Genomic DNA, 26,272 nt, shown 5'->3' with positions numbered 1-26,272 from the left:
CCAACCTGAGTATTGTTGGACATGTGCAGGTATCATAAAACAACTAGAGGTATGTGTGTGTAAGTATGAATATATGGATTTAAAATGGTAATAATATATTTATATATTTTTAAATTGTATTTATCTTATAATTTTATTCTTTTCTTTTTTTCACATTTTCTCCCCAATTTACACGGCCAATTACCCAACCCACTCATTAGGACTCCCCCTATCACTAGTAATACCCCAACACCAGGAGGGGAAGACTAGCGCATGCTTCCTCCGATACATGTGAAATCAGCCATCGCCTCTTCCTTCAGCTGATGAGGCATTTCCGAGTAGCCAGCGTTCGGAGGAAAGAGCAGCGACTCGGTTCCGTAACATCAGCTCTCAGATGCCTCGTGCTGATCAACATCACCCTTTGGAGTGAGGTGGGGTGAGAGAGCCTTCTTCCCAACCAGAGAGCCAGAGAGGCCAATTGTGCTCTCTCAGGACTGCAGTAGCCGATAGCAAGCTACATGAACAGGGTTTGAACGGGCGATCTATCGGAGCCCTAAAATAATTATTTGATCACCTGCTGATTTTGTAAGTTTACTCACTTAAAAAGCCATAAACAGCCTATAATTTTATGGTAGGTTTATTTTAACAGAGATACAGAGAGAGACATAATATCAACAAAAAGATTATAAATTAATTTGTATTTGATTAAGTAAAATAAGTATTTGATCCCCTATCAACAAACAAGAATTCTTACCTCAGCAGACAGGTTACGTGCCCATGAAGCACACAAAATTGTCCTGTCCATTTAAGAAAATACTGTTAATCTTACATCACTATGTGTATAAAAGACACATGTTACAGAAGCAGTCTCTTCCATTTAAACCTCTTGACAACCATGGGCAGGACTAAAGAGCTGTCAAAACAATCAATCCAAAATTGAGCTCTTTTGTATCAACTCAACTCACTGTGTTTGGAGGCAGAAAAATTTCTGCTGAGGGTACAGGAAGATTTCATCACCTTCAGACATTCAGGGGCTGATGAACCGGGCCATGAATCGTAGAATCTTGAATGAGAACCATCTGGTCTCATCCAGAACACTGTAGATGGGTTTTAGATGGGTTTTCCAGCATGACAGTGACCCAAAAAAATACAGCCAAGGCAGAAAAGGGGAGTGGCTTAAGAGGAAGCACATTAAGATTTTGGAGTGACCTACCTAGGCACCGTTTCTTAAACCTGTAGAAAATCTGAGAAGGGAGCTTAAACATCGAGGTGCAATGCGACATTTTCGAAACCTTCAGGATTCAGAGATTTCTGTGAAGAGGACTGTGCGCAAACCTGGAGACCAACGTCAAAAAAGGTCTGAACACTGTACTTTCCAACGAAGTTCACCACCAATATATAAAGTCACAGTTTTGTTTGAGGGGTAAACCTACAAAATCAGCAGGGGATTGAATAGTTATTCAATATACATTATATACTGTACAGCTCTGGGAAAAAATAAGAGACCACTTCAGTTTCTGAATCAGATTCTCTGATTTTGCTATGACAAAATTTCTTCCAAATTTCAAATAAAAATATTGTCATTTAGAGCATTTATTTGCCGAAAATGAGAAATGGCAAAAAAATATATATATATATGCAGAGCTTTCAGACCTCAAATAATGCAAAGAATACATGTTCATATTCGTAAAGAGTTCAGAAATCCATATTTGGTGGAATAACAGTTTTTTAATCACAGATTTCATTTATCTTGGCATGTTCTCCTCCACCAGTCTTACACACTGATTTTTTTAATACTTTATGCCATTCCTGGTGCAAAAATGTAATGATTATGTTCCAGAGGTTATCAGTTTAGTAAAATCAAAGAAACTAAGTGGTCTCTTTTTTCAGATATGTATACATATAGCTGTGTGCACATACTTTGATATATCTCCAGGTTTAGTTAAACATATATATGTTTTAAAAGACAGCAGGAGTCACACACGCACGCACACACACACACACACACACACACCGCACCTGCCTCCTGCAGGTAACCGGAGCGCGCGCAAAACGCAGCCAGAAGAGGCGGAGTGAAGGAGAAGGAGGAGAGTCGAGTGCAAGCTAAACACACACCACACACACACACACTCCGAGACACACACTAACTTCCCTCCAGCAGCGCTGTGTGTGTTTAGGGCGAGGTGTCTGCGTTGGGTTTGGTGTGTGGGGCGGTGTGTGTGAGACGGGGTGTGTGTACGTTAGAAGTGGGTTAATCTACTGGAACGTGCTATCCAAGTGTCTAAAAAGTTGCGCGTGCAGTGCTGAGGAGGACATTACTGCCAGGTAAGTGTCCAATCATTAAAGCTTCACGAGCAGTTAGGCAGAAGTTGGCTACATGTAACCCAACTCTTCGTTCCACCTTAAATGACGCAGCAGTTACGTTCAGGCAGGTACGTGTGGTGGCAGAATGTAACTACTGCACAATTTAAGGTGGACTGGAGAGTTCGACCAGCGTTTAAGCCCCGTGCTAACTTTTTCCTGCGCGTGTATGTTAGTACATCTCTCTCTCTCTCTCTCTCTCTCTCTCTCTCTCTCTCTCTCTCTCTCTGTATGTGTGTGTGTGTGTGTGTGTGTGTGTACTGTAGCAGCGGTGTGTATATTTGCATCCTTTAATTTACACAGTAGTATATAACGGTTTAACAACGGGTTTAGGACTGTTATCAGTGAAAGATATTTTAACATTTGAATGAACACAGACAATCCTTGATAAATACTTATTGAAATGAAACGTATACAAGTTAAGATAAGTTAATATAAGAATTAAATTGCACAGTATTTTTTCTGTGTGAAATAACACATTAACACTATGAGGGTTTATTGAACACTTGCAAATTTACTGTGTGTGGTGATGTAAAACGTGTCACATGTTTTGTAGGTGTTTATATTTCTGTTACATACTTGTGCAGGTGTAATAAAACTAGTGTACAGATATATTAGGCATACTATAAAACCTATAGAAGAATTGGAAGACGTGCAGCTGAAACAAGACCTATACATACAGTTCTGAAAACACTTCAGTTTCTGTATCAGTTTCTCAGTTTTTGATTTTGTCAGATTTTCAGACCTCAAATAATGCAAAGAAAACAAGTTCATATTCATAATGTTTTAGACTAAAACAGATACTACAGGTGTTGTGAGATGTATATGGACATTATTAGACCTATAACATAAACTTCCAATTGAATGATACATACAAATATTACATTTTGTCATGTCATAACTTGCAATTCTTCATTGTAAAGTGTTACTCATTTACCCATTAGCATCCTTCATTGTTATTCAGGATGTTGACTGTCAAAGCTCTCACTAACATTGGTGGATATTATGAGATTTCCTCCAGACTGTCTCTGTAACTGTGTATCAGTGAGCTGCTTCTCTGAGTGTGAGCTGTGCAGCTGGATTAACGCTCTACTGTGGCACAGTGTTAGCAGGCCTTGTTGACAGAGCGAGGTGAGAAAACAAACGAGAGTAAACACACTTCCTGCCTCATTACAGCTGACAAACATAGCCAATCAGTGGCAAAGAAGCTTGGGGCGTGGGCGTGTTCCAGTTCCACAGTGGATGTTCATGCTTGCAAAGAGCTGAGTCAGCTACAGGAGTGTGTGCTCAGTGTCACACACACCTCATGTGACTGGGGGTCCGTCAGATAGTAGAAGTAAAGCAGTGTGTTACGTAGTTGTGTAGAGATGCTTTAGTGTTATACAGCAGTCATTTGTGACCTTGTTGGTTTTACACATATCAGTTATGTTTGCCGTTAAAAGAAGATAAGAACATGAGCATCTGTTTGACTGAAACAAATGACCATTTCACTAGTCCTTGTAGTTCTTGTAGACACAATTTAATTTGCTTACATTTAAAGTTCCACATAAGAGGAATGATGTGGTATAATCAAACCCGCAACTTATTTTATTTGCCATCGACAGTTTGGGCTTGAGAGTGCATTTCCGTTGGTTAGTGATGAACTGACCTAACCTCTGCTTGGGCAGTGCAATCTTTATGAGTAAAACTCAAAACACCTTTCCACTGGCTCCTGGCACCCTTTATTTGCATACTGGGTGTGTATTTTCTATGTCAACTGCCATCAGTGTGTAGTCATTCTCTTCATGCTACCTTATTTGTAGGTATGTTTGTGACCTCTGTGTTGAAGGCTGCAGGAGCAAGCCATCACTTTGTATATTGTTGAATGTGGCATTAAGTTGGCAGATTGCTTCACGGAAACACTTGTGCACTTATACAGAATTATGCTGTTAGGCTTCATTAAGATGGTAATAATATGGTTAGTATCTTAGTTATTAAAAGTCTATGTGATTCACCCATAAGTTTAGTTGGATAATACAAATAAAATGAATTTTACGTATAAAGTGGTTTATATGAAGTGTGCTGGGTGCTTGGCTTGGTGTTACAAAGCAGTTCCTATAGCATCTCATGTTGTTGCTATGGAGTTGCAAGGTGATTGTTATGGTATGCAAAGTGATTACTCGAGTTATATAGCAAACAGGTTTCCCTATCATCCAAGGGAAAGCGTTGATTTAGAAGTTGTATTTCAAAAGGGCTGCTATGGTTTTGCCAAGCTGTTTCTATTGTTTTTTACTGGTGTTCTTAATGGCTGCCACTTTGTGTTGCTGAGTAACTTTTATGATGTCCAAGGTGGTTGCTGAGTGGTTTGGGCTGGATTTCTAGTCATTGTTGGGGTGGTTCTGTCTGGTGTAAATAATCCCTGTCATTCTGTTTGTTTTGTATTTGGGTTGTTTCAAGCAGTTGCTCTTGCTAAGAGGTTGCTTTGGTATACCCAGATGGTGGCCATGCTGTTTCTTTCTGTGTTTTGTAATGTAGCCGTTGTATTTCGGGTATCTCTTTGTAGTGGTTGCTACTATGGCTGCAACTATTGATAATTTTGGTTGTCGACTAAACTTTTTCTGACATGCCCTCCATCTTTGCATCCTGTGGGTACATCTCCTGTTCTTATAGTGTTCTCCATCACTAAAGAGTGAAACAAACAGGGAACAAGGGAATAAACAGTGAACATGGGATTAGTCCAAAACATATTTGGTTTCAGTTGGTAGTTGTAGTCTTGCTAAACTGTTGCTTTGGCATCCCAGGCGGTTAATATGGGGCTCCTACGCAGTTGCTGTGTTTTTCCAAAAGGATGTTTCTGAGTCTATGCCAATATCTTTGTCTGTATAGCAGTAAGAGAAAGAGAGGTGAAAGAGAAAGAGATGTGTTGGGAGCGGAGGTTGTAATCCCACACTCTCTGTGCTTGGTGTGAAATGTGTGTATTCGGCTTTAGGGAAATTCGTCAACGTGCAGATCACCACCTTCACAGACACACACGCACACACACGCGCACACAAACAGCTCTGATTATATAGACGGAGACCCTTCAGCAGCTCGTCACTCCGAGAGTTATGTAATATTTTATGTAATGAAACGTTTTTGCTTGTTTCACCTGTTCATCTCCGACTCCAGCAGCGCTCCCCTCGTCAGAGCTGCTGAGAAGCTCTCAGAGTGATCACGCTCTCCACGAACAGACGTTATATAATCACTTAACTCAAATCTAAAATAAAATCTCTCATAACTCCACCCACACAGCAGGCAAACACTCTCAGCTCTAGTCGCTCAGTCAGGGGAAAGAGGATGGATGTGATCTATACTCTCAGAAGACACTGCATTTCCTAGGGGTATAAACACTGTCACCAAGATGAATTTTAATTTTTTGGCAGTATGGAATATACAATAAATATGTAAATGTTACGTACATAAGTCACATCCTGTACAGACATTCTGCTTTATTTAATACACAGTTACTGTTTTTATTAAGTTTAATAGATTAGTTAAATTCAGTAAAAAATAGGGTTGGGTATTACAAGAACTTGACAATACATGGCATGTAGCATGATACATGGGTTGCAATTTAGTATATTCCGATATATTGCAATACTTTAATTAATTTTTTTGTATAATTTGGGAAAAACGTACCATCATATTTGTAAAATCTGAGTAAAAAGTTTACTTTTAATCCAGTCAAAACATCTATGTATGTTGTTCCATGTTGTTGCTATGGTATCCTAGATGGTTGGTATTGAGCTGCTGTGCTGTTTCAAGGAGTTGATATGGTATTCCAAGGGTGTGATGTTAGGGGTGTAAGGGAATATCAGTATATTGAAGTATTGCAATATTTTGTTGTGCAATAATGTATAGATTTTCAAAAACACTGAATCAATATTAATTATAAGTTTACATGTTATGTATGTTTACATGTATGTGTTGTGTTTAAACCCTGACCATTAGTCGTTAGATCCCAATTTTATAACTGATAAAAATAACTTTTCTTTTATACAGATTTTATAAAAATGATTAGAAAATGTTTAGTGTTTTGTACTAAAACAGCTTTCTTAAAATTTCATTTAAACAATTTCAATATATACTATAATTACCTTGCTTGCAGTATCTCATTACATTCTGTTATATTGAATCATAACCCCTATTGTAATACCTATGTTATTATTGAGTTCTTGTCAATACACAACCCTATTTGCTATTATTTAGCTTTACAGTAGCAGCTGAGCAGACTTGATTTTGATAAGGTTATTTCCGTAATCGTGTGTGTTGGGGTGTGTAGGTATTGTTGGCTGATAATAAGCGAAGGACGTTTAGACTGCCCTTCCCAAGGCTTCTTCTAATTTAAACAGCACACACACAGTTTAACACTGCTAGTGTTTTATTAGCATATATATAGAACACAAAAAGTTAGCATGGACTTAGCGGCTTAATTAGATCTGATGGAAACACACACACACACACACCCCACACATGTAGCTAGGATAGCTTTGGAGAAAAAAAAAATAAAACTCATAAACGCTTGTCAGTAAGGCTGTGTTAAAACTGCAGGCAAATTGGATTTGTTTCTTAAATTAGATCTAGTGAAATGCACTGTTATGTGCAAGTTGATTTGCATACATTGCTGCGGTGATCCAATTTCAAATTCATAATCCGAAGCATAAAGACTAATGCTTATGTACAAATCTGAGTGTAATTGCATTTCAGACCGTCTCTAAATGTGATTTAGATCTAATTTAATGTGGTTTATCCAGACTGTTAAAATACAACAGTGTGATCATAGTCTACTATATTTTTCACTATCAGTGAACATTTATTTTCTGGTTTATTTCCATATATAAGGCACACCCAGTTATAAGGCGCATTTTAAGAGACACTATAAGAACCTTCTAGTTCAGCAGGTCTAGCTGCTGGGTGCTGGTGGGGGGTAACTTTAGCTAACTAAGTTAAGAAAAGCTAAGATAAGTAAACAAAACTGTAATAAAAAAAATACTTTCTTTTAAAGTCAAATGAGTGCTGCATTATATTCTACACAGATTTCTCTCCGAAATTCGAAATCCCCGAATTCGCTGCAGAAATTCGGGGATTTAAGTGTGCTGTAAATAAACTCACCCAAATAAAACTGTTTATTTGGGTGAGTTTATTTACAGCACACTTAAATCCCCGAATTTCTGCAGCACTAAAGCTGGAGCATTAGCATTAGCAGCTACCTATTAGCTGGAAATGCTAATGCTGCTCCAGCAGGGCTAGTCGGGGTTAGCAGCAGGCTACAGGCCGATAATACGCATCCCTGAATAGGGAAATAGCGAGCGCGGTTAGCGGGTAATGCGGATGGTACTCCAGCAGTGCTAGCTGGGGTTAGCAGCAGGCTACAGGCCGATAATACTCACCTCTGAACAGGGAAGTCGCGGTTAGCGGCTAATGCTAATGCTGTTTCAGACCCGGTGCTGGAGAACTTCAGCGGAATGGCTTTACTGCTCCTTACAACCTGACTGGTAAAATTCATACATAAGACACACTGGATTAAAAGGCAATAATAGATAACAATAGTCCTAGGGTGGTTTCCGTTTCCAGTGGTAGGTGTTGATATAATGGACTATTCTTCACCTTTATTTGAAGTTAAAGATTTCAGTAGCAGACTCACATATGCAGTGAGGCAGAAAAACATGTGGAGCACTCCCTGTTTAAAACAGCAGAAGCGGAAAACCCATAGGCTATAGTGCTGTTACACAAAGGCTAATGCTAATGCACTGATCTCTGAATGCTTTATAACTCTATGTTTACAATGTTAGTACAATTGCCCCTCTGGCTATCACTGTAAGACTGATATAAGCAGAGCTACAAGGGAATACTTGCATGTCTATGATATTTTCTAAAAGGTCATTAAGTATTTATTGCTCTTGTGTGCGTTTATAGACTGTCTGTGGGATCCCAGTGACAGTTTTGACCCGTGGCTGACCCCAGTTCACTGATAGCAATGCCTATAGGCCACTGTAAGGGCCCTCAGATGGATTTAACCCTCACCTTTCACCTTCACACATGGGTTTGACAACAGTGTATAAGAAGCAGCCCACATACTCCTGTCAGTCATAATGTGGAATGGTATTATCTACCGCTAAGCTGAGCTATTCAGTCTGTCATGGTGAAAAGACTCCTGCTGCTGCTACTGCAGTGAAAGTTCACCTGGAGCACACAGGTTTACTTATATTCCAATTTAAAAATAATAATGATGATACTCAAAAAACGTATAGTAAAAGAGTAACTTTGATTCATTACCACCTCAGCCAGGTATTGTTTGTTTTACAAAGATCCGGAATGGCTTGTGTCAGTTGTGACACTGACGTCTTTTATGGGACATGGATTCAGCCTAATCCTGCACTAATCCTATGCTAACCTTTAGCGCATGCCTCGTGTTTAAACACAGCTGCTGTCTGAGATTCTCTAAGTCACAGCAGGTTAAACGTAGAGTTTGACCAAAAATCTATTTTCCTGAGTTTTCTCCTTGTAGTCTATTAGTTTATACATATTTGGTGAGAGTTTTCAACTTTCGTTCTTTAGTGGACCAAGCTGAATGTTTAATCAGCTTGGTCTCACCGTTCGACCTGCAAAACAGTGCCAGTCCACTAAAATGAAACTGTTCAACTATCATTACCAAACTATATAATCAGTATGGCAAGCTTGACAACCAGTTTAGCCAAGTTGGTTCATGTTGATAGACTAGCTTCTCTATTAACCTTAAATAAAAACATACTTTATGTTGGTCAAAATCTAAGATAACTATATAGAAATAATATAGTATAAAGTATAGGATATGTGGATGACCAGCATTTTCATCTTAATCATCATCAGATTCTCACCTTAAACAATCTGAAACAACAAAAAAAATCACCTTTTCTTTCAAAGAGGGCTGCAGTATGCTTTAGTTTTCAGAGCTTTCAAGGGCATAATTACACTTGCTAAGCTTAAAGGAACAACTGAGGGAACTGATTGGCTACAGTGCCACCCAACAGTGCTACAGCTGTAGTCTAATTAGTCTAATCTAGAATTTAATGTCTGTTTCTCTGTAATGGACAATACAGTGTACGTGTATATTTATTTTTAGGGTTTTCCTAGTATCATACGGCATAATTACATACCCTGGGACTGTTGTTAACCAAATAAGCAAACTTTAGAGACCAGGCGTTTCTTAACCAATGACTGTAGAAAACATGGGCAGTGCCATGATTCTTAAAAGTGAAACAACCACAGGTCTAGCACATCTACTAGCATTTTTCAATATGATATGTAGCTAGAAAGGTGGTCTTGCTCTTAACTGATCAATTACATCTATGGTAAGAGAAGCAACTTAAGCGTGATTTTTAAACAATTTCAGTAAACAGCAGTATTGCTGTGTTTAGGAGACTAGGATCAAGGATTTAGGATCCTGTCTGATTTATTGTATCTGTTTGGCCTTTTGAAATGGAAATACTGGTCTGAAACCAACACTTGATAGTGCAGTTAGCATTAGCGCACACTGACAGTGGTGTTTAGTGGCTGTTAGAGTGTGTTTCTCTCAGACCCTGTGGCGTCAACACACACACACACACATACACTTTAGCAGAGATTTGGGTGCGCCTGTGAAGGCCAGGGGGGTGAAACGAGAAGTTTTCGTTTTAGATTTTGCCGGTTTTTGTATGCAAGGAAAGACGTGATCTCTAGACATTCAGAATTCATAAGAGATATGTTTTTCCCAGAAAGAAAAACTGTTTTAAGGGGTGGGAAAGGGGGCTGACACTTTTTAGATTTTTTCACATTTGTTTCCCAGTATAACTTGCTACTGTAGAGAATAGGAAAAACATTGTTTTGCCTCTGAAAGCCTCTAATTCGGTGCTTATCTTGCAAAAGACTTGCAAAACCTGCAAGAGACTTGTTTGTTCATCAAAAGGTCATCATTTTTAAAGATGCTTTCAGAAATGCCAAGACATGTGGGGTATCTGATAAGTGTTTCTTACGTTTATAGAGTTAACTGCTAGCCTAACTGATTCCATCATTCAGGATTAGTAATGCTACCGCAGGAGTCTGTTTGCTTTACGTTACAGAATTAGTGGTTAGTGTTCTCCTCCAAGCTTATTTAACTGGAAAGGAAAAGAGTTGTTAACTCATATATCAGCTTATTTTAAGAACATTTAAGAACATCGCAATGAATAAGTTTTTTTGTGCCTACAGTATCAAAATGGTTCTGCTTGTTTGTGTAAAATCCTGTAATATTACTCTACCTTCTCACTGCAGATGCTTCTTTCCTTTTTAACGCTTTTAATGACAGTCCAGAAATGTTAGCTCTTTTCATGTAATGACATAATGAGGTTTTATGAATGCAGTATTTATTTGTTGACTGCTGTGCTAAACTGTGTGGGGTATGTGTGTGAGTGTGGTGGCCTAATGTGGTGTGTAAAATGACCTTATGTTGGATTAGACCTGCACTGCATTCCTTTAGAACCAGTTTGAATTTAGCTGAAGTCTCAGGACTGCAAGCTGCTGCATGTGTAGCACCATTACGCCATGTGAGAAAACTGCTGCGGAAATAAAGATGAACAACGTGCTAGCTGTTACCCTCCCTGGGATGATATCATTTTGTGATAGGCTGAGCTCAAGACAGTCAGGGGACTGAAAATAAAAATAGTTGTGGAATCTTTTCATGGAATGGCACAATAGGGTTTCCTCTTTTAGGGTTCTTCACTACTAATATTACTCATATTAATGTTTGCGCTATAGTAATTTTGAGCATATCTCTTCTTCTGATGACATTTCTGAAATTCTGCAGCAAGCAGAATGTTCTCATCACCTCATCCACAGCAGCTGGATCACTCACACACCCACACACTGTTCAGGATTAATCGTGTAATAAACTGGGTAATAAATTACCTGTTTAAGTGCAGGAGATCGCAGTGGGGCCGCCGTAATGGCTAATTAAAGACAAGGCCTCAGTAACACACCTCTCTGAGCTGCAGCAGATAATGACTGCGTGCTTAGAGGGAAGGCTGGGTATAATCAGCGTCTGCCGAGATGAAACTTTACTAATTTAGCAGCCAGAACATCATCCTTACAAGCGGCCTGCCTTGTGTAATTTCTCTGAGCTAAATTAATTTTGGCGTGCCAAGCTTCCTTCAGCGATTCAGTGTTGCCTTTTAGCAACAGGGGAACTTTACAAACGCACACACTCTTCCCCGCTCGCCATCAATAAAGCATTTCTACACTTTCTAGACTTTCCATTCTACCAGAGCCGTGCCATAGTGGGTGCTGTGCATGCAGAGGCTTGCAGACGAGCTGTTGTGGCACTAAAGCTAAACCTAAACAGGTTCTAGAGGAATGCAGTTGTAATCCCTTAAAAACTCACCACAGGATAGTTACACGTCTGTCTGACCGGGATAGTTAACCCTTTACGTCTCTTTTGTCTATTGTTCTCTATTCATGGATAAGGAATGTAGTCAGCCAAGACATGTTTCATATCTGTTGTGTGCTCTGTTACTTTAATACGAAAGATGCTAGACGAATGTAAAAGAGCACTAGTCTGTTCCCGATCTCATATCAGTAAACTGAGGATCAAATATGCTTCTTTAGCTTTTAATGACTCAAAAGTCTAGAAAAGCATATAAGCCTTCTTGTGGGGTGCCTCAAAGCATGACTTCCACTTCCAGACTCCAGGGGGACCCCGGAGCAGTGGTTTTTTAGCAGTTTAGCTGTAACGCTAACAGCCAAACTTGGCAGTGTTGGAACATGTTAGTGACAATGCTAACATTCAGCAGGGTTTTAAGTGGGTTTAGCATTACTTACCTGTCTTGGTAGTGAGTGCTCATTTACTACCTCTTCAAAGAGTGTCTGTTTTTAAGCTGAAACATGAGCTGTACAAAGCTAGTTAGTTAGCGATGTTATCTGAGGTTATGGGCTGTGGATGTTCTGTGGTTTTAATAAGGAATTAAATTAATATAGTACTATCAAAAGGCTGCATAGTGGGTTGTGTCAACAGATAATGGTTCTGTTCTGGCGTCTGTATCTAATGTTTCGAATTAAAGCTCTCTGCAGAATTTTATAACTGTGTTTTTATTAAAAATTCTGCAGAAACAGCGGCTAACTGTATGTAGATGAAACACTGCTAGTCAGATAAAAGTGCATCTGGAACTAAAGCTAATGTTTCTAAAAATGAAAACTAGTAAATAGAAGGTATGCATTTGACTTGTAATGCACACGGAGTGACTAAAAGACAGGTTCAGTGGCAGGGATAGTGTTCAGTGTTATTGCTTTTTAAAAAAATGGGAAAGACTTTAATGTGTGTAGCTGTACAAACAGTTTAAGAAAATGTGGGAGTCATACTTTACAGACTGCTGAAAACTAAACAAGTGAGAAACACATGGATTGCTGCAATTTTACAAAAAAAATGCAATCCATGTACCGGAATGTAGCTTTCACAGGTCCACATGTTTGATAATTTTGTTGAATTGGTCTCAAACCCTAGTGCTTTTACCATAAGCATACCTTTGCCCTTAAAAACATTTCCAGGTTTTGCCACTTAGTCTCTTAACTAGGGGAGTGTGTTCTAGCAAGAATGTGCCAACAATGCATAGCCTCTATAGTAATTGATCAGCACTGGTCACAGGACAGCACTCAAGCTAGTGAATACTATCTTCCTCCGCCTACAGTTACTATCCTACATTTCTCACACTGTGCAACTGTTATCTGTAAACATGATAAACTTCATTCACCAACATGCCAGAGAGACAGGAAAGTTTGGGCAAATTATCGCTTTGAAATCAGTGTTGCTTCCGGGAAGGAGCGGGTTATTGATGCAGGTTAAAGTAGTAAATGTCTATCTGACCTCTGACCCCACAGCTGCATTTTGATGGCTGAATGTGTTTAGTGTGTTTGAGGTGAGGTGTGTGAAGAATGTTGGGTGTTTTTTATCTGAGTGCTGAAGCTTACAGCCCAGAGGCATGCACACACACACGCGCACCTCAGGGCCTGTCTGAACAGGAAAGTGAATCGGGCCTGCCGTTGTTTCTCTATCTCTATCTCTCTTTCCTGTGATGAGTTTGACTCTTGATGTGTTCAGAATGAAACTGTGTTCTGCTTCAGTTCTGCAGAAAAGACTTGAGAGATTAGAGATTTAAAAGCCCATATCCCACATTTTGCCCATCCCCACATCTATTCCCACTAGCCATCAAGCTCCACTTTCAGTATCTATGGTAGTTTATAAACCAAAAATTCAACTTCTCTTTATTCCTTACACAGTAACTTTAACATTGTAAATCAACTGTTTTCTGATTGGCTGTGACTCATTCAGATAGCATCAGCTAAAAAACGTAAGAATTGCAATTATATAACGCTTTTCCACAGCATGGTCTATGCACTCCTTGGGTCTACTTGCCTCTTGGTGCCTGGGCCCTGGTTTGTTGTCCACTACCACATCTCTCTGATAAAATTGTCACACAGGGTGATAAAGCTCTCTGGCCTATTATCGCTCCAGGTACCAGATGGATCTGATAGTAAAGCAAAAAAGTGTGCTGATCTAAATGGTTGTGGCTAAACTGTGATTTCTAAGAAACCAACCCAACCCTGTTTTTCAAAGTTAGAACCTCACATTAACTGTGAAGCATGGTGTTGGCAGTGTCATTGTCTAAAACTCATTACCCGGACTTCTCTAAGGCAACTTTAATCACCATCATAAACACCTTTGGTAAACATTGGAGTATCTTAAACCACTTTTACCATAGCACAGTATGACATTGGTCCGTACTCAAAGAACACCTGATCATCTGTATGAAAGTTTTTTTTTGAAAAGCTAACTGTCCCCAAACACATAAGTTTGTAGTGCAGTAAGATGAAGCGGGCCACTGGTACACCACAGAAACTGTGTAATCTAATACACACCTGCAGCATCATTAATTTAACACACACACACATTTCTCTTTCCTTCAAGCACTTTTGGTACATGCTGTCCACTGCATAGTGGAAACACTCCACAACACCTGCCTGATGTTTTGTCAAATGTAGATTGACACATTAAATGGATTTTGGTTTTGTTTCTGGACAGTAGAGACAGTTTTAAAAAGTAAATGAGCTTCAAGCTGTAAACAGCACTAGAGCTGGTGGGGTTAATACAAGTTAAAAGGTGACGTTTCATTGCAAGGAAATTAATGCAGGAAAAAGCACTTCCTGTCCACTTTCATCTGCGGAAAGTGGGTGAGAGCCGCTTCACAGAATCGCTTCAGAGAGGAACTGAAAAAAGCTGTGTTTATATTAACATTGTGAAACCGCTGCACATTGAAAGTCACTTTTAACAGCTCAGCAGACAACAGAAACCACATAACATCTTTTGTTTCATATAACAAAGTGCTTTTTAATGCTCTATTATGATCACCCTTACCAAATTTTGCCATAAGTTAGTTATCCCACAATTTAGATATAATTGTTAAGTAGATATTGTCATCTAAAATGAAAACAGTGTGATTTTTTCCTTTCAAACATTAAGAAAGCTTTTAAAAATGTTAATTTGACTTTGTATATGTGAGTCACACGTTCATTCTAATGGACTGTGAATGTGTGTTTAGCAGGCAGCTGTCGCTACACTCTTAAAGTGCTAAATAAGTTAATTTATATTTCGTGAAAATTATATTGTATTTTCAAGCCCCGCTGATCCTTTAGGGTTAGTGTGTACCTCTGCTTGTGGACTACCTGTCTGTTCACAGAGGATCCAGACACAATGTACTGTTCTCTCACCTTTAACCCTTCCTCCTTCTTCCTTTTCCTAAGGGTTGCCACCCAAATCTCCCACAGCACTGACAGATTTCTCTGTCTTTTTACTCCCTATTTAGAGAGTAGTTTTTAGTAATTCACATTTATTAGCTTGTTTTTTGGCAGTAGTTCAAATATGAATGTCTAAGATATTGGATAATAGAAATTGTAAATTAAAGTCACCATTGAAGTATGACTAGTAAGTATTGTTTATGTCTAATTCTAACTACAAATCTTGATTAGAGATGAACCAGTAAGTGTTTCTTGGGACAACTTTGATCGCAGATATTCTTTCGTCTGATTTTTGTTATCGATTGAGGGTGGGGCTAGAGGTCACATTATCCTTTTCAGGTAAACTTGGTACATAACTAATACATAATCATGTAGGGATTCTATAATGTACTGTGTATTTATTGTCTTTAAAGATAAAATATTTGTTTTGAAATCAACCTCTTTAAAAACGATGTTGAACATCCAAAAGGACCTGCTTGTCCAGTGCTAAAACCGAATGCTGTTGCAGTAATTTTTTTGGGGGGGAAATGTAGTCTTTACTGTTTGCTGATTTGTGTGGTAAGTGGTGTTTGTTAGCTCGGCTTTGTTGCTGTTCTAATACTTACTGTATAGTCACTGAAAGGTGCACTATCGAGAGGGAAGTCCAGTTAATGGTGTTGAAAGTATATCTTTCCTCTACTAGATGCATTAGTCTTACACATTCTACAACTTTTATACAGTCTAAAACATTTTTAATCTGAAACACCAGACTGGCCTGGCACAGCCAACTGTTAATGAGTGTTTGCAACCGCATGCCAGCTCCGTTGTTTCATTTATACAGAGTGGTTGAATGATCAACTGCAGCTTTCTACAGTAAGCCTCAAACAGAACTGTTGTAATTCTTGAACATGAGCTGATCAGCTTTCAGGATTGGCAAATTAGAAAAAAAATGACGGCCAATTGCGGATCACATTTTTGGTGAATACATAGCCATTCAATCTTTCCATTCAAATTTAGATCATTAAACACTTGCCTTAATCTGTGTGCTGTTATCCTGGCTGCTAACACAACATCACATCAGTGTCCTGTCACACAATCATGTGCTGAAGTTTGTGTGTGTCTGTGGTTTATGTACGAATGCACACATCCAGGATATCACACCCTCTGATAAGACATATTTATAAACTTGATTAAGGAACTGGTTTGTTACGTTAGCTTCACACAAAGTTACAGTCTATTTACACATCAAAAACATCTGACAGTGTGTGTGTGTGTGTGTGTGGTGAGGAACAGCCTGTAAGGCTGCAGAGAGCAGGGCTGTAGAAAGAGAGAGGTTCTGTACCTGCCTAAACAGAGGCTGCATTGTGTGGGAGGCAATGAGACACACATACACACACGTCCATGTAGCTAAGTTTACGTTAGCCTACTTCAGCACACACCCTACACACTCTGTGCTGTGCTATTCTAGCCCATATCCAGCTACCATACATTAGTCCACATATACAGACATATGGACAAAGACCAGGAGCATAAGTGAGGTATAACTCATCTCCAACTTTCTAACGCATCCAAAAGTACTGGATGGAGCATCATCATTTCCAAATACACAATCCTACTGCTCTGCAACTTATTGCTGTGGGGCTGTATACCCCTTTAACTAGTGATGGGACGATACACTTTTTTCAGCTCCGATCCGATACCGATATAAAACTGATATAAGATTGCAGATACCGATACAAATACCGATACTTTTAGTTTATTAATAGTACTATGATTAAGGTTAAATAATGAGGCTGAAACAGACCACACAGCCCTTTTAAGAGTATCCACAGGTGCATTTAATGTAAATGCATTCAAAAGTCATTTATTTGACACACTTCATATGCAATTACACAAGTTTCCTTTCAAATAAAATGTTTGAATTTTTATTAAATATAAAAAAAAGTAAAATATTAAATACGTTAAATATTAAATTCAGGGCATTTTTTGCAACGGTTGTGCAGGAGACTTTTATTTTGACAGGTAGTGCAGAGGATTGGCTGCAATAGCTAACGGCTAACTGGCGATGCTAACTGTATTTCCGAGCTAAATTAATCACTGTTTTTTAATAACAGATTGATTTCTTCGTGCTGGTTAGGGTTGGTAGGATCTGTGGTTTGATATTAGATGTGGATTATGGCTGTAGTTCACTTAAGATAGTTATTTATTACATTCACAATGCCGGAATGATTTTGCTAGCTAGGCTAACAGACTGCAAATCTTAATGGAGATTGCTAACGGCTAAGCGGTAGGCCTGGACAATAATTCGATATCGGTATTTATCGCGATAAGAAATGTTTCAATAACGGTGATATCAGCTTTGTGGTATATCGATATGTATTAGAATCACGGACAGGCGTTTTTTACTGGCGTCAGCTCGCCCCAGAGCTCAACACATTCAGCCCCCGTAGCTGGGCTACGTCAGTGCGTGATGACGTAACCACACAGGCACGTAGCCAAATAGGCTAGGCTAGGCAAGGCTAGGTTAAAATGGCTAGGCTCGGGTCCGCTTCGCTACGCAGCACATATGTCTCGCGCTGGAGCCAAACGGAGCCGGGACGAGCGGAGCCAAGGCTACAGTAGACTCGATTCGGTCGGCCCCGGATCTTCGAGGCCGGCCGCGGGTCCGCTCGCTCGGCCGCAGGTCCTCGAGGCCGGCCGCGGGTCCGCTCGCCCGGCCGCGGGTCCTCGAGGCCGGCCGCGGGTCCGCTCGCCCGGCCGCAGGTCCTCGAGGCCGGCCGCGGGTCCGCTCGCTCGGCCGCGGGTCCTCGAGGCCGGCCGCGGGTCTGCTCCCTTGCCGCTTTGCTGCAAATTGTGCCGAAGAGTGCAGCCGACCAGCTGCGGTAATGTTAATACATCTAATCTGTTCCACCACTTCAAGCAACTCCACTACATACAATATTTTTCTTATACTGACTGAAGCACTTTTATAGCTTATGTTGTAACTAAGTTATTCATAGTTGATAGAGCCTGTAGGTTTGTTTATTTGACGGGAAAATCTTGTTGCTTTTATGTATATAAATGCTTCTTGTATTCTATATCCTAGTTGAAACACTTGTTTTAATCTGTTAAATTTGTTCACAAAGAATAAGAAGCTCTGCCTCTGTTGTAATTTAAAGTTATTTTTATTGGTAATAGTTATATAGGCTTATGTTTGACAGGGATGTCATGTTATTATTTTGCTATATGCAAATAATATTGAGCATTCATTTATTTTGACTACTTTTATTTCTAAAGTATTAAAGTTTTTGTGAAAGGAGGTTTCAAAGTCTTAAATTAAATTTTCAGACAGTAGTAGGTACAGATTTCCATTAGATAGATAGATAGATAGATAGATAGATAGATAGATAGATAGATAGATAGATAGATGTGCATATAATGAGGGTATCTGATGCCAGCAATACAAAAAGTGCAAATACACAGTTATATAATAATTTAAATTCGCAGTGCTGCAGGGATTGCAGGGCTTCTTAGCAGTTTTCTGAGGCCTTCAAAGTATTTATATCAATATCGAAATTATATCGTATCGACCGAAATTTAAGGAGTATATCGTGATATAAATTTTGGCCATATCGTCCAGCACTACTAAGCGGCAATGCTAACTGTATTTCCGAACTAAATTAATGACTGTTTTTTAATAACAGATGGGTGTGTTTGTGCTGGTTAGTGTTTGTAGATGCTGTGGTTTTATAGGATACGTGGATTATGAATATAGTTTACTCCAGTCTGTAGTTCATACCTTCACAACACCGGAATGCAGCTGCTGTCAGTTCAGTGCTAGCTAGGCTAACAGACTGCTGGTGTTAATCTGTTTACCTCTCAGACGCTGACTTTACGTGTACCGTTCTGCTGTACAGCGTTTCCAAAGTGAAAACTCTCCAGATAATGGACTTTTGTGTAGATAAACAGCTAAAGTTACTCAGTCAGCCGCAGACTGAAGCTGCTGGGGGTTCAGGGTAAACTGTTAAACTGGAATCCTGATCAGGGATGCGTTTTGTGTTAACGTAATGGCGGGTTTATCGTTCAGCTCAAGCTTTGGACTGGGATATGGATCGGTAAGTGGATCGGCAGCGCCCGCCCGATATCCGATTCGTCGTATTACGTCAATATCGGCCCCGATACCGATATTGTATCGGATCGGTCCCATCTCTACCTTTAACCCACGCCTGGCATTAGACATGGTTTGTTTAAGCCTTTCTGCAGGGACTAAACAAGCTGTGTATGATTATTTGTTCATCAGTACCAGCAATAGGTGCAAATTAAATAGCACAAGGCTGTGCAATATTGGAAATATCTGTTTTTGCATGTGATGTGACTATTGCACATGACTAGTCCACTTCCAGCTATGCTAGCCATGACATGCTTTTTACAGAACTAGCAGTTAGCATTCTCCTAAACACAGGTTGATCTCCAGTGGGGTTGTTTTATCAGCAGTTTGAAAAGATATGTTTTAGCCTTCATGCTAGCATTCGCCCTTCCAATGATTGTGGCATTTTTGATGGGTGGGTTCTAGACAGCAGGGGACTAGGAGTGAAAAATAAGAAAAATACAAAAAACTATGTTTCTGTTGTGTTCTGATTTATCTCAGATACCAGTGCAAGTACAGTCCTGATTTATATTTTAATTTTGTTTTATAAATTCCAAAAAATATTAGTATTAGCACTGTGAAGAGCAGGGCTTTATCTGGGTCTACAGAGTCTTTTGACACAAGCAGAGCTGAACAGTAGGAAAGCAGCTTTATGGCCAGCAGGACAGAACAAGTCCATCTGATCAGTGAGTTACACCCTAGAGATAATCACCACAATCACAGGAGAGAGAGGGAGAGAAGAAGAGAAAATCACACCTTAATATCAGAGGCTGCTGTGCTGCATCAATTCAGTTCTAATGTATAGGAAAGATAAAAAAATCTAACCATTATGAATGATTACCTTAGTAACAATATTAATGACTACAGACGACACTGACTCCAGATTCAGTCAATCAGCCAAGACATGTTTGATAACTAGGGGTGTCACGATTCTCTAAATCCTCGATTCGATTTCATTTTCGATTTGAGGGTCACGATTCGATTCGATTCTCGATTTTCTTGTTTTTTTTTTCTTGTTATTATTTTATGCCTCATAAAATTTAAATAATATATTTATTATTATTATTATTATTATTATTATTATTATAAATATTATAAATATTATTATTATTATTTATTAAGATATATATGGTAATGCCATCTAGTGACTTTTTTTGGTAGCAACAGTGTGCACTATTAAAACAAGCAGTTTATCAGAGCTGTGTGTGGATGGCTGGTGAAACTGCTCATTACATGAAGCTGCAGTTCTTCATCCAACCACTAGCAGCAGCAGCACCCCGCTCTCTTCACTCAGTCACTACTTCAGTACAGCCCAGCCACGGGCTACAGGGCTCAGCCAGTCCGTTTTTACTGTTTCTGTAAACAAATAAAGGTTTTAACCCCACTAACCGGATAATACAGCTCACTACAGTTCATCTTTCAGCCCAAGCAGCTAACAGCAGCAGGTTAGAACAGCCGACACGGAGGCACTGCTCGGATTACATTATAAACAGGTCAGTTAGCGCGCTGCTAACCTCAGGATGTTTATAACTACGGAGTTTAGTGGACACACCACGGCCGCCAGGTAAGTCTTTTAAAGGCTACTGAAGACTATTAAAGGCTATTAGAGGTTATTGAAAGCATTATTGGGGGGCAGAAATCAGTACAGGCTGGTTAGATAAGTGATGTGGTGAAACTGTGACTAGCGCTGTCACAGTGATGTTTATTAACGTCATTAAAACAGATTTTGTCAGGTATTGTCTTATAAATATTTACACACAACTTATATCTCTCCTGAAAAGCTTTTATTTTAGTCAGAAACACGCTTGTGTTTACTTTATCTGAGAGAAAGATGTTTTTTTAATTCAATGGAAAGCAACAGGTGTAGTCAATTATAAGTTTAAGATTTTTATCCACCTCACTGTGATCTATAGTCAGTGTTCTCAAGTCACACTGACACACGCATTTCAGCGAGTTCACACGCTCTCACCTGCGCGCACCCACCCCTCCGTTAGATACAGATACAAAACCTGCGCGCCCAACCCCCGCCCCCCCTCCCCCGTTGGACAGATAAAAAACAGTGATCACACTCCCGCCGACACTCAAAACTTGAGAGCCCTGTCTATATTTCTATAAATCCGTTTTCAGTTTCTCCTCCGTGGTTGAAAGGCAGCTGTCTCTCACACAGCAGAACTGAGGGCGGGGCTGCGCTCATGCAGTGGCTCTCTCTATTTAAATGAATAGGATGCGCTGTGTTGGTGCCGCGCCATTTGCGTAGCGCGCTGCGCTATTTGCGTAGCGCGCGCGGGAGGGATCGTCGATCCTCTTTTTGACTTCGATACTCGAGACCATGACCTCATTTCGATTCGATTTCGATAAAATATCGAGATCGTGACACCCCTATTGATAACTGACAACAGAGCCAGCGGTATTTATAGGCAGGAGTGGGCTTAGCCAACCTACATGTGTATCTTGCCCACCCAGTCTGGCGTTAAATTAATTTTTTTTAGCTATAATCCAAAGTTATGCCCTGCTCACCTGAAACGTTAATGCTAATTGAACAACAAGCTTTAAAACATAATTTTGTATCCCACCCAGATGCACTGCTTTATTAGACAGTTCTAGATACATTCTAGGAAGTATGACTTTTCCTTATGTTGGTTGATAGACAGCCCAAAGAAGGGGCAGGGCTTTGTAACCAACTGCCAATTACAGGAATACTTATGAACTGATATTTTATTATTAAAATGTCCATGAGAATGTTTTTGATGGACAACATTAGATAAATAGATAGATAGATATGTGGATAGACAGATTACACTATATTTATTTTATGTAGACCATTTTATATTACTTATTTTTATTGCACAATTTGCCCACCTATTATTTTACCAGTCCACCCTAATATAGCAAGCTAAAATCTAACCTGAATGACATGTGTTTCTTAAGATGCTTGGCTAACATTGCTAACAAACACTGGATTGTCAACACAACACACCCATCTGTAAAAGAGTACTTTGCGTAATTAAACACTTCTTTGTAAACTCAGTAACTGTAAAACCACTTCTATATTGAACTAATAAAGTGTTCTTTGACTTTGTGATGTGAAGATCCAACTAATCTGACTCATCTTAGCCACAATAAGCGTCCAGTTGGTTCTTTAGACTGAGTTGTCATGGTCCTTTGTAGAATCATAGCCATTATTAAAGAGAAGAACCTGAGTGTAGTGAAGGCGTAGGTCAGATATTGAGTATCATTAACACTAATTAAAGACATATTATTCACTCTCAGTTATTAAGAAAGCCACAGGAACCACCTCAGTTCACACACACACACACACACACACACACACACACACACACACACACACACACACACACACACACACACACACACACACACACACACACACACTTTCCGATATCAAGCTCCAGTGCTAGTTGTAATTGTAGGTCATAAGCTTTCATGACTTGTTAGCTACATTAGCTTCAGTACAAAATTTAAGAGCCACCAAACGTATCTTAGCTGATCAACTACATTTAGCATAAAAATGGAAAAAGCTGTGTTAATGTCTTTTCACAAAACTATTGTTCAGTCTGTGACTCACTGGTCTGAGCGTGTCTGGACTACTGCAGGATCGGGAGATTCAAGGCCTGTTCCGGTTTGCCCTCTCTAAAGATTAACTGTGCTTTACAGCTTCTAACAGTGAACTGCAGGATGCAGGCAGATTAGATTCAGGTATTTTCTGTAGTTTTCAGCAGAACGTTTCATTTTTAAAAACATATTATTTTTTACATTTGTATCCCACTTTTACCCAATTTAGTAATGCCGACTATCCCACCTACCATTAGACTAGCACATGCCTCCTTTAATACATGTGATGGCAGTTACTGCATCTTTTCTGAACTTCATTTCATTTTCCTGTAGCAATGCCGCTTACCAGTCTTCCCATCTGTCAGCAGACATTTATCCATTCATAACATATGACTGTACTATAGCTGTAGCATAACGTGTATTTTTTGGTAGGTGTGTTTGATGACTAGGTTGTGTTTTAAATCTCATAATGTAATCCTAACTTTTTTAATCTTCTCTTGGTGGCATAATAAAGCACTGTATTGAAACTGATCAGCAACTCTAGCCAGGTTAAAGTACAGCTTCCACACATGGTGGAGGTAGTTTTACACACTGCTGCTGCAAATAAGCCAACAGGTGGGTCAGGAACATGCTGTAGATGTGGCATTGATCAAAAATATAGTTTGATTGGCTGGTATTTTTTACCAGAGCTACTTTGTGGTTAAATATACGGCCCTTGGCACAGCGGAACATATTTATTTGGTTAAAGATATTTGATGTGCTTATTGACTTTCTTGAACAGTATAGAATTGTACTGAAATAATAATGTTTGTATGTATTAACCAAACTGTAAAAAAGTTACTGTTATGCTGGTACAGTTTTTTCCCTGCCTATGGAGCATGTTATAGTGCTTTCCATATTGTTTGTTGACTTCCCCGAACAGTATAGAATAACATTCAAATTAGGGATGGACGATCCAACATGTTTCTGGTCCCATCTTATTTCAGTACACAACTGCGGATATCAGTGCAGATTTTGTGTTTCTTGTTTGCCCTTTCAGACTAAAATATCTCGAAACAAACAACATTTTACTAATGTTGGATTATTCAGTTACAGGTTGGAGCTGCTGCGTTAGCCAGCTAGCAGGAACTCCCTTGTCACCTCTCACAGAAAACATCTGCAGGTGCTGATTAAACTGGCTAAATTGTAGATGGATCCGTATGCTGACTTTACTTATGTTACAAGGAACTGTTTTGCTCTTGCTCAAACATATTTTTAGTCAAAGCAGCAGCTAGTTATTTGAGGCTGGAGCTGGTGCGGGTGTAAACTGTGGAACTGGCAAGGTTTGTATTGCAAACCATAAAGTGTGGGAAACTAAGTATATCTTTAGAACCAGTATGTTTTTGTACTATTTTAAATTTGGGGATGCATATTTATGTTACTGTTTGTGGTAAACAACCATACCCTCAGAAACAGGAGATTAAAAAATCAGTAATGAAAACTTTAGGGTACCTTATTTAAGATTCTGAAACATGTTGAAGTGGTGGACTAATCGACTGCACAGATACAGAAGATAGAGATTAGGATGGAAAGCTCTGGAGTACCCCTTTTAAACCCTCTACCTCTGTGCCTGGAGGGCTAAGCGAGCTGGGATTGGAGAGAATGATGCTTGTCTCTCTTGATCGCTTTCTCTCTGTCTCTCTTTCTTGTCGTTTTCCCTATTTGTCTCTCTCTTTTTCTGCTTTCCACAGGGACACCGTGTATTTTGGTCTAATTAGCATACAGGGTTCTGCTGGGACCTCCAGAGTGGAACCGATCAAAGGCGTGTTGTTTACTCCTCTGTTTTCCCCAGCAGTGTTTGTGTGTGTGTGTGTGTGTGTGTTTCTTCTGGAGGCTTGTTTGGAGGTTTCCCCTGAAATACACCCTACTTTTACACGCTCAACGTGCAACACACACTTAATGTACAGGCAGAACACAGAGCTGAACACACTCTGCTGTGGAGGATTCAGTCACACAGTGTAAAGAGCTTAGACATGACATATGGGAAACAACTGAAAGTATCACAATTGATCACTGATCCCAGATTTAATTGATCAGCCTGATATCTGTAGTGTGCTTCTTAAGTTTAAAAATAGAAATGTAGGCTACCGTTGAACTAACCATATTTACCCATTTTAGGCTAAAACTGGAACTGTGCTATCACCCTCATACTGTTTTGTTTTGTAGTGCTATTCATATATTTTCATTTACCAAAATAAAGAAGATTGGGATGAGTTTTAAGGGAGCATGGGGTAAATATTTTTACAGTAATGAGGTGACAGGAAGTCTTAGTCCAGTGATTGTTAGCAACTTTAGCCTAGAATTTTCTTGCATATATCAATATGTCTTGGGCAACTGACTGACTCTTTAAAGGTCTGGTTCCATGTGATGCCATGTGTGCTGTTTTTTGTAAAAAAAAAAAAAAAAAAATCCGGTGATCCAGTATAACACTACTTAAGTCCGGTGGAAGAGGAAGAGGAACAAGAGGATTTCGTGGCTTGCTCATGAATATTCATACATGCAAACATATCCCCTCTGATTGGCTAACAACACTGCGACACCAATGAGAAACTTTTCAAATAAAGACATTTTACACTAATAACAGTCTTTGCAATGTCATATGCTACTTTACAACATGTGTAATGCCCTGCTAAGTACAGTTCAGCCACTGACCTAGTCTTAGAGTCTCTCTAAAACACGGAATCCACCAGAGATCCTATGTAAACCTAAGTAAACACAGAGGTGGGTAGTCCAGGTCCAGAAAGTAAAAATCCACCCCGGAACTGTATTAAACTTACACCTACCCATCTTAATTGTACTTCGCTGGTGGAGTTCCATAGACAAATTATAACCATTTGTTCCTTAGCTCTAAATTACTGACCAAAGGATATATCACTGATGTGATATTTGCACAAATAACACAGGAACAAACTGCTTTGCTGTTCCTAGCGCTGTCAGCTCCTGTCTGACAAGACGTGCCTGGCTGGCTTCAGCACTGCCTATGGCCGGTCGGGAGCCAAGGTAGACGAGGCCTTAAATTCACAGGTTGACGTAGACACAGTGCTTTTCCTGATCTACTTGTTTTTTTTTTAAACATTTTCTTTTTCTAGCTACTGCAGACAATGGAGTTTGAGGAGGAGTTTCATGTGCAGCAAGCATATACATCTCAGAGAGACCTATTGTATTTAAAGGAATCTTTAAACAATGAAGATTTAGGCTTGTGGCTTTAAGATACGTGTAAGAGGTGCTATGTGTGTGATGCTATTTGGAGACAGTTTGAGTGTTTCTGCCTAAACTTTTCCCCTCACTGGTCTCATCATTCTGACAGTAATCTGGCATGCAAGTTGAGCTGCAAATAAGATAAAAGCTAATTTGCCGCAGATTCATTAAAGCTGAAATGGTGTGAAATTAGAGTGCAGCATAGTTAGGTGCTGGGTGGAT

At 39.5% G+C, this 26,272-nt stretch overlaps 1 protein-coding gene across 2 annotated transcripts in view; it reads left to right on the top strand.

Moving 5' to 3' along the window:
• The first annotated feature begins 2,038 nt into the window (after positions 1–2,038).
• Positions 2,039–26,272, top strand: part of palm3 (paralemmin 3) — a 39,316-nt gene continuing 15,082 nt past the window's right edge. The window contains exon 1 of one of the 2 annotated variants that reach the window (XM_007257172.4): positions 2,039–2,304. Coding sequence is in view for 1 of the 2 variants with exons in the window: in XM_022675187.2 (XP_022530908.2) it covers positions 19,201–19,208 (8 nt within the window). In the remaining variant the exon portion in view is untranslated. Of the gene's footprint in view, positions 2,305–18,745; positions 19,209–26,272 lie in introns of those variants that run through there. The other variant, XM_022675187.2, reaches the window with a different exon arrangement.

This window comes from Astyanax mexicanus, chromosome 5 (genome assembly GCF_023375975.1).
Source record: "Astyanax mexicanus isolate ESR-SI-001 chromosome 5, AstMex3_surface, whole genome shotgun sequence".
NCBI lineage: Eukaryota > Metazoa > Chordata > Actinopteri > Characiformes > Acestrorhamphidae > Astyanax > Astyanax mexicanus.
The sequence above is the reverse complement of the archived record's forward strand: the minus strand, read 5'-3'. Positions and strand labels throughout refer to the sequence as shown.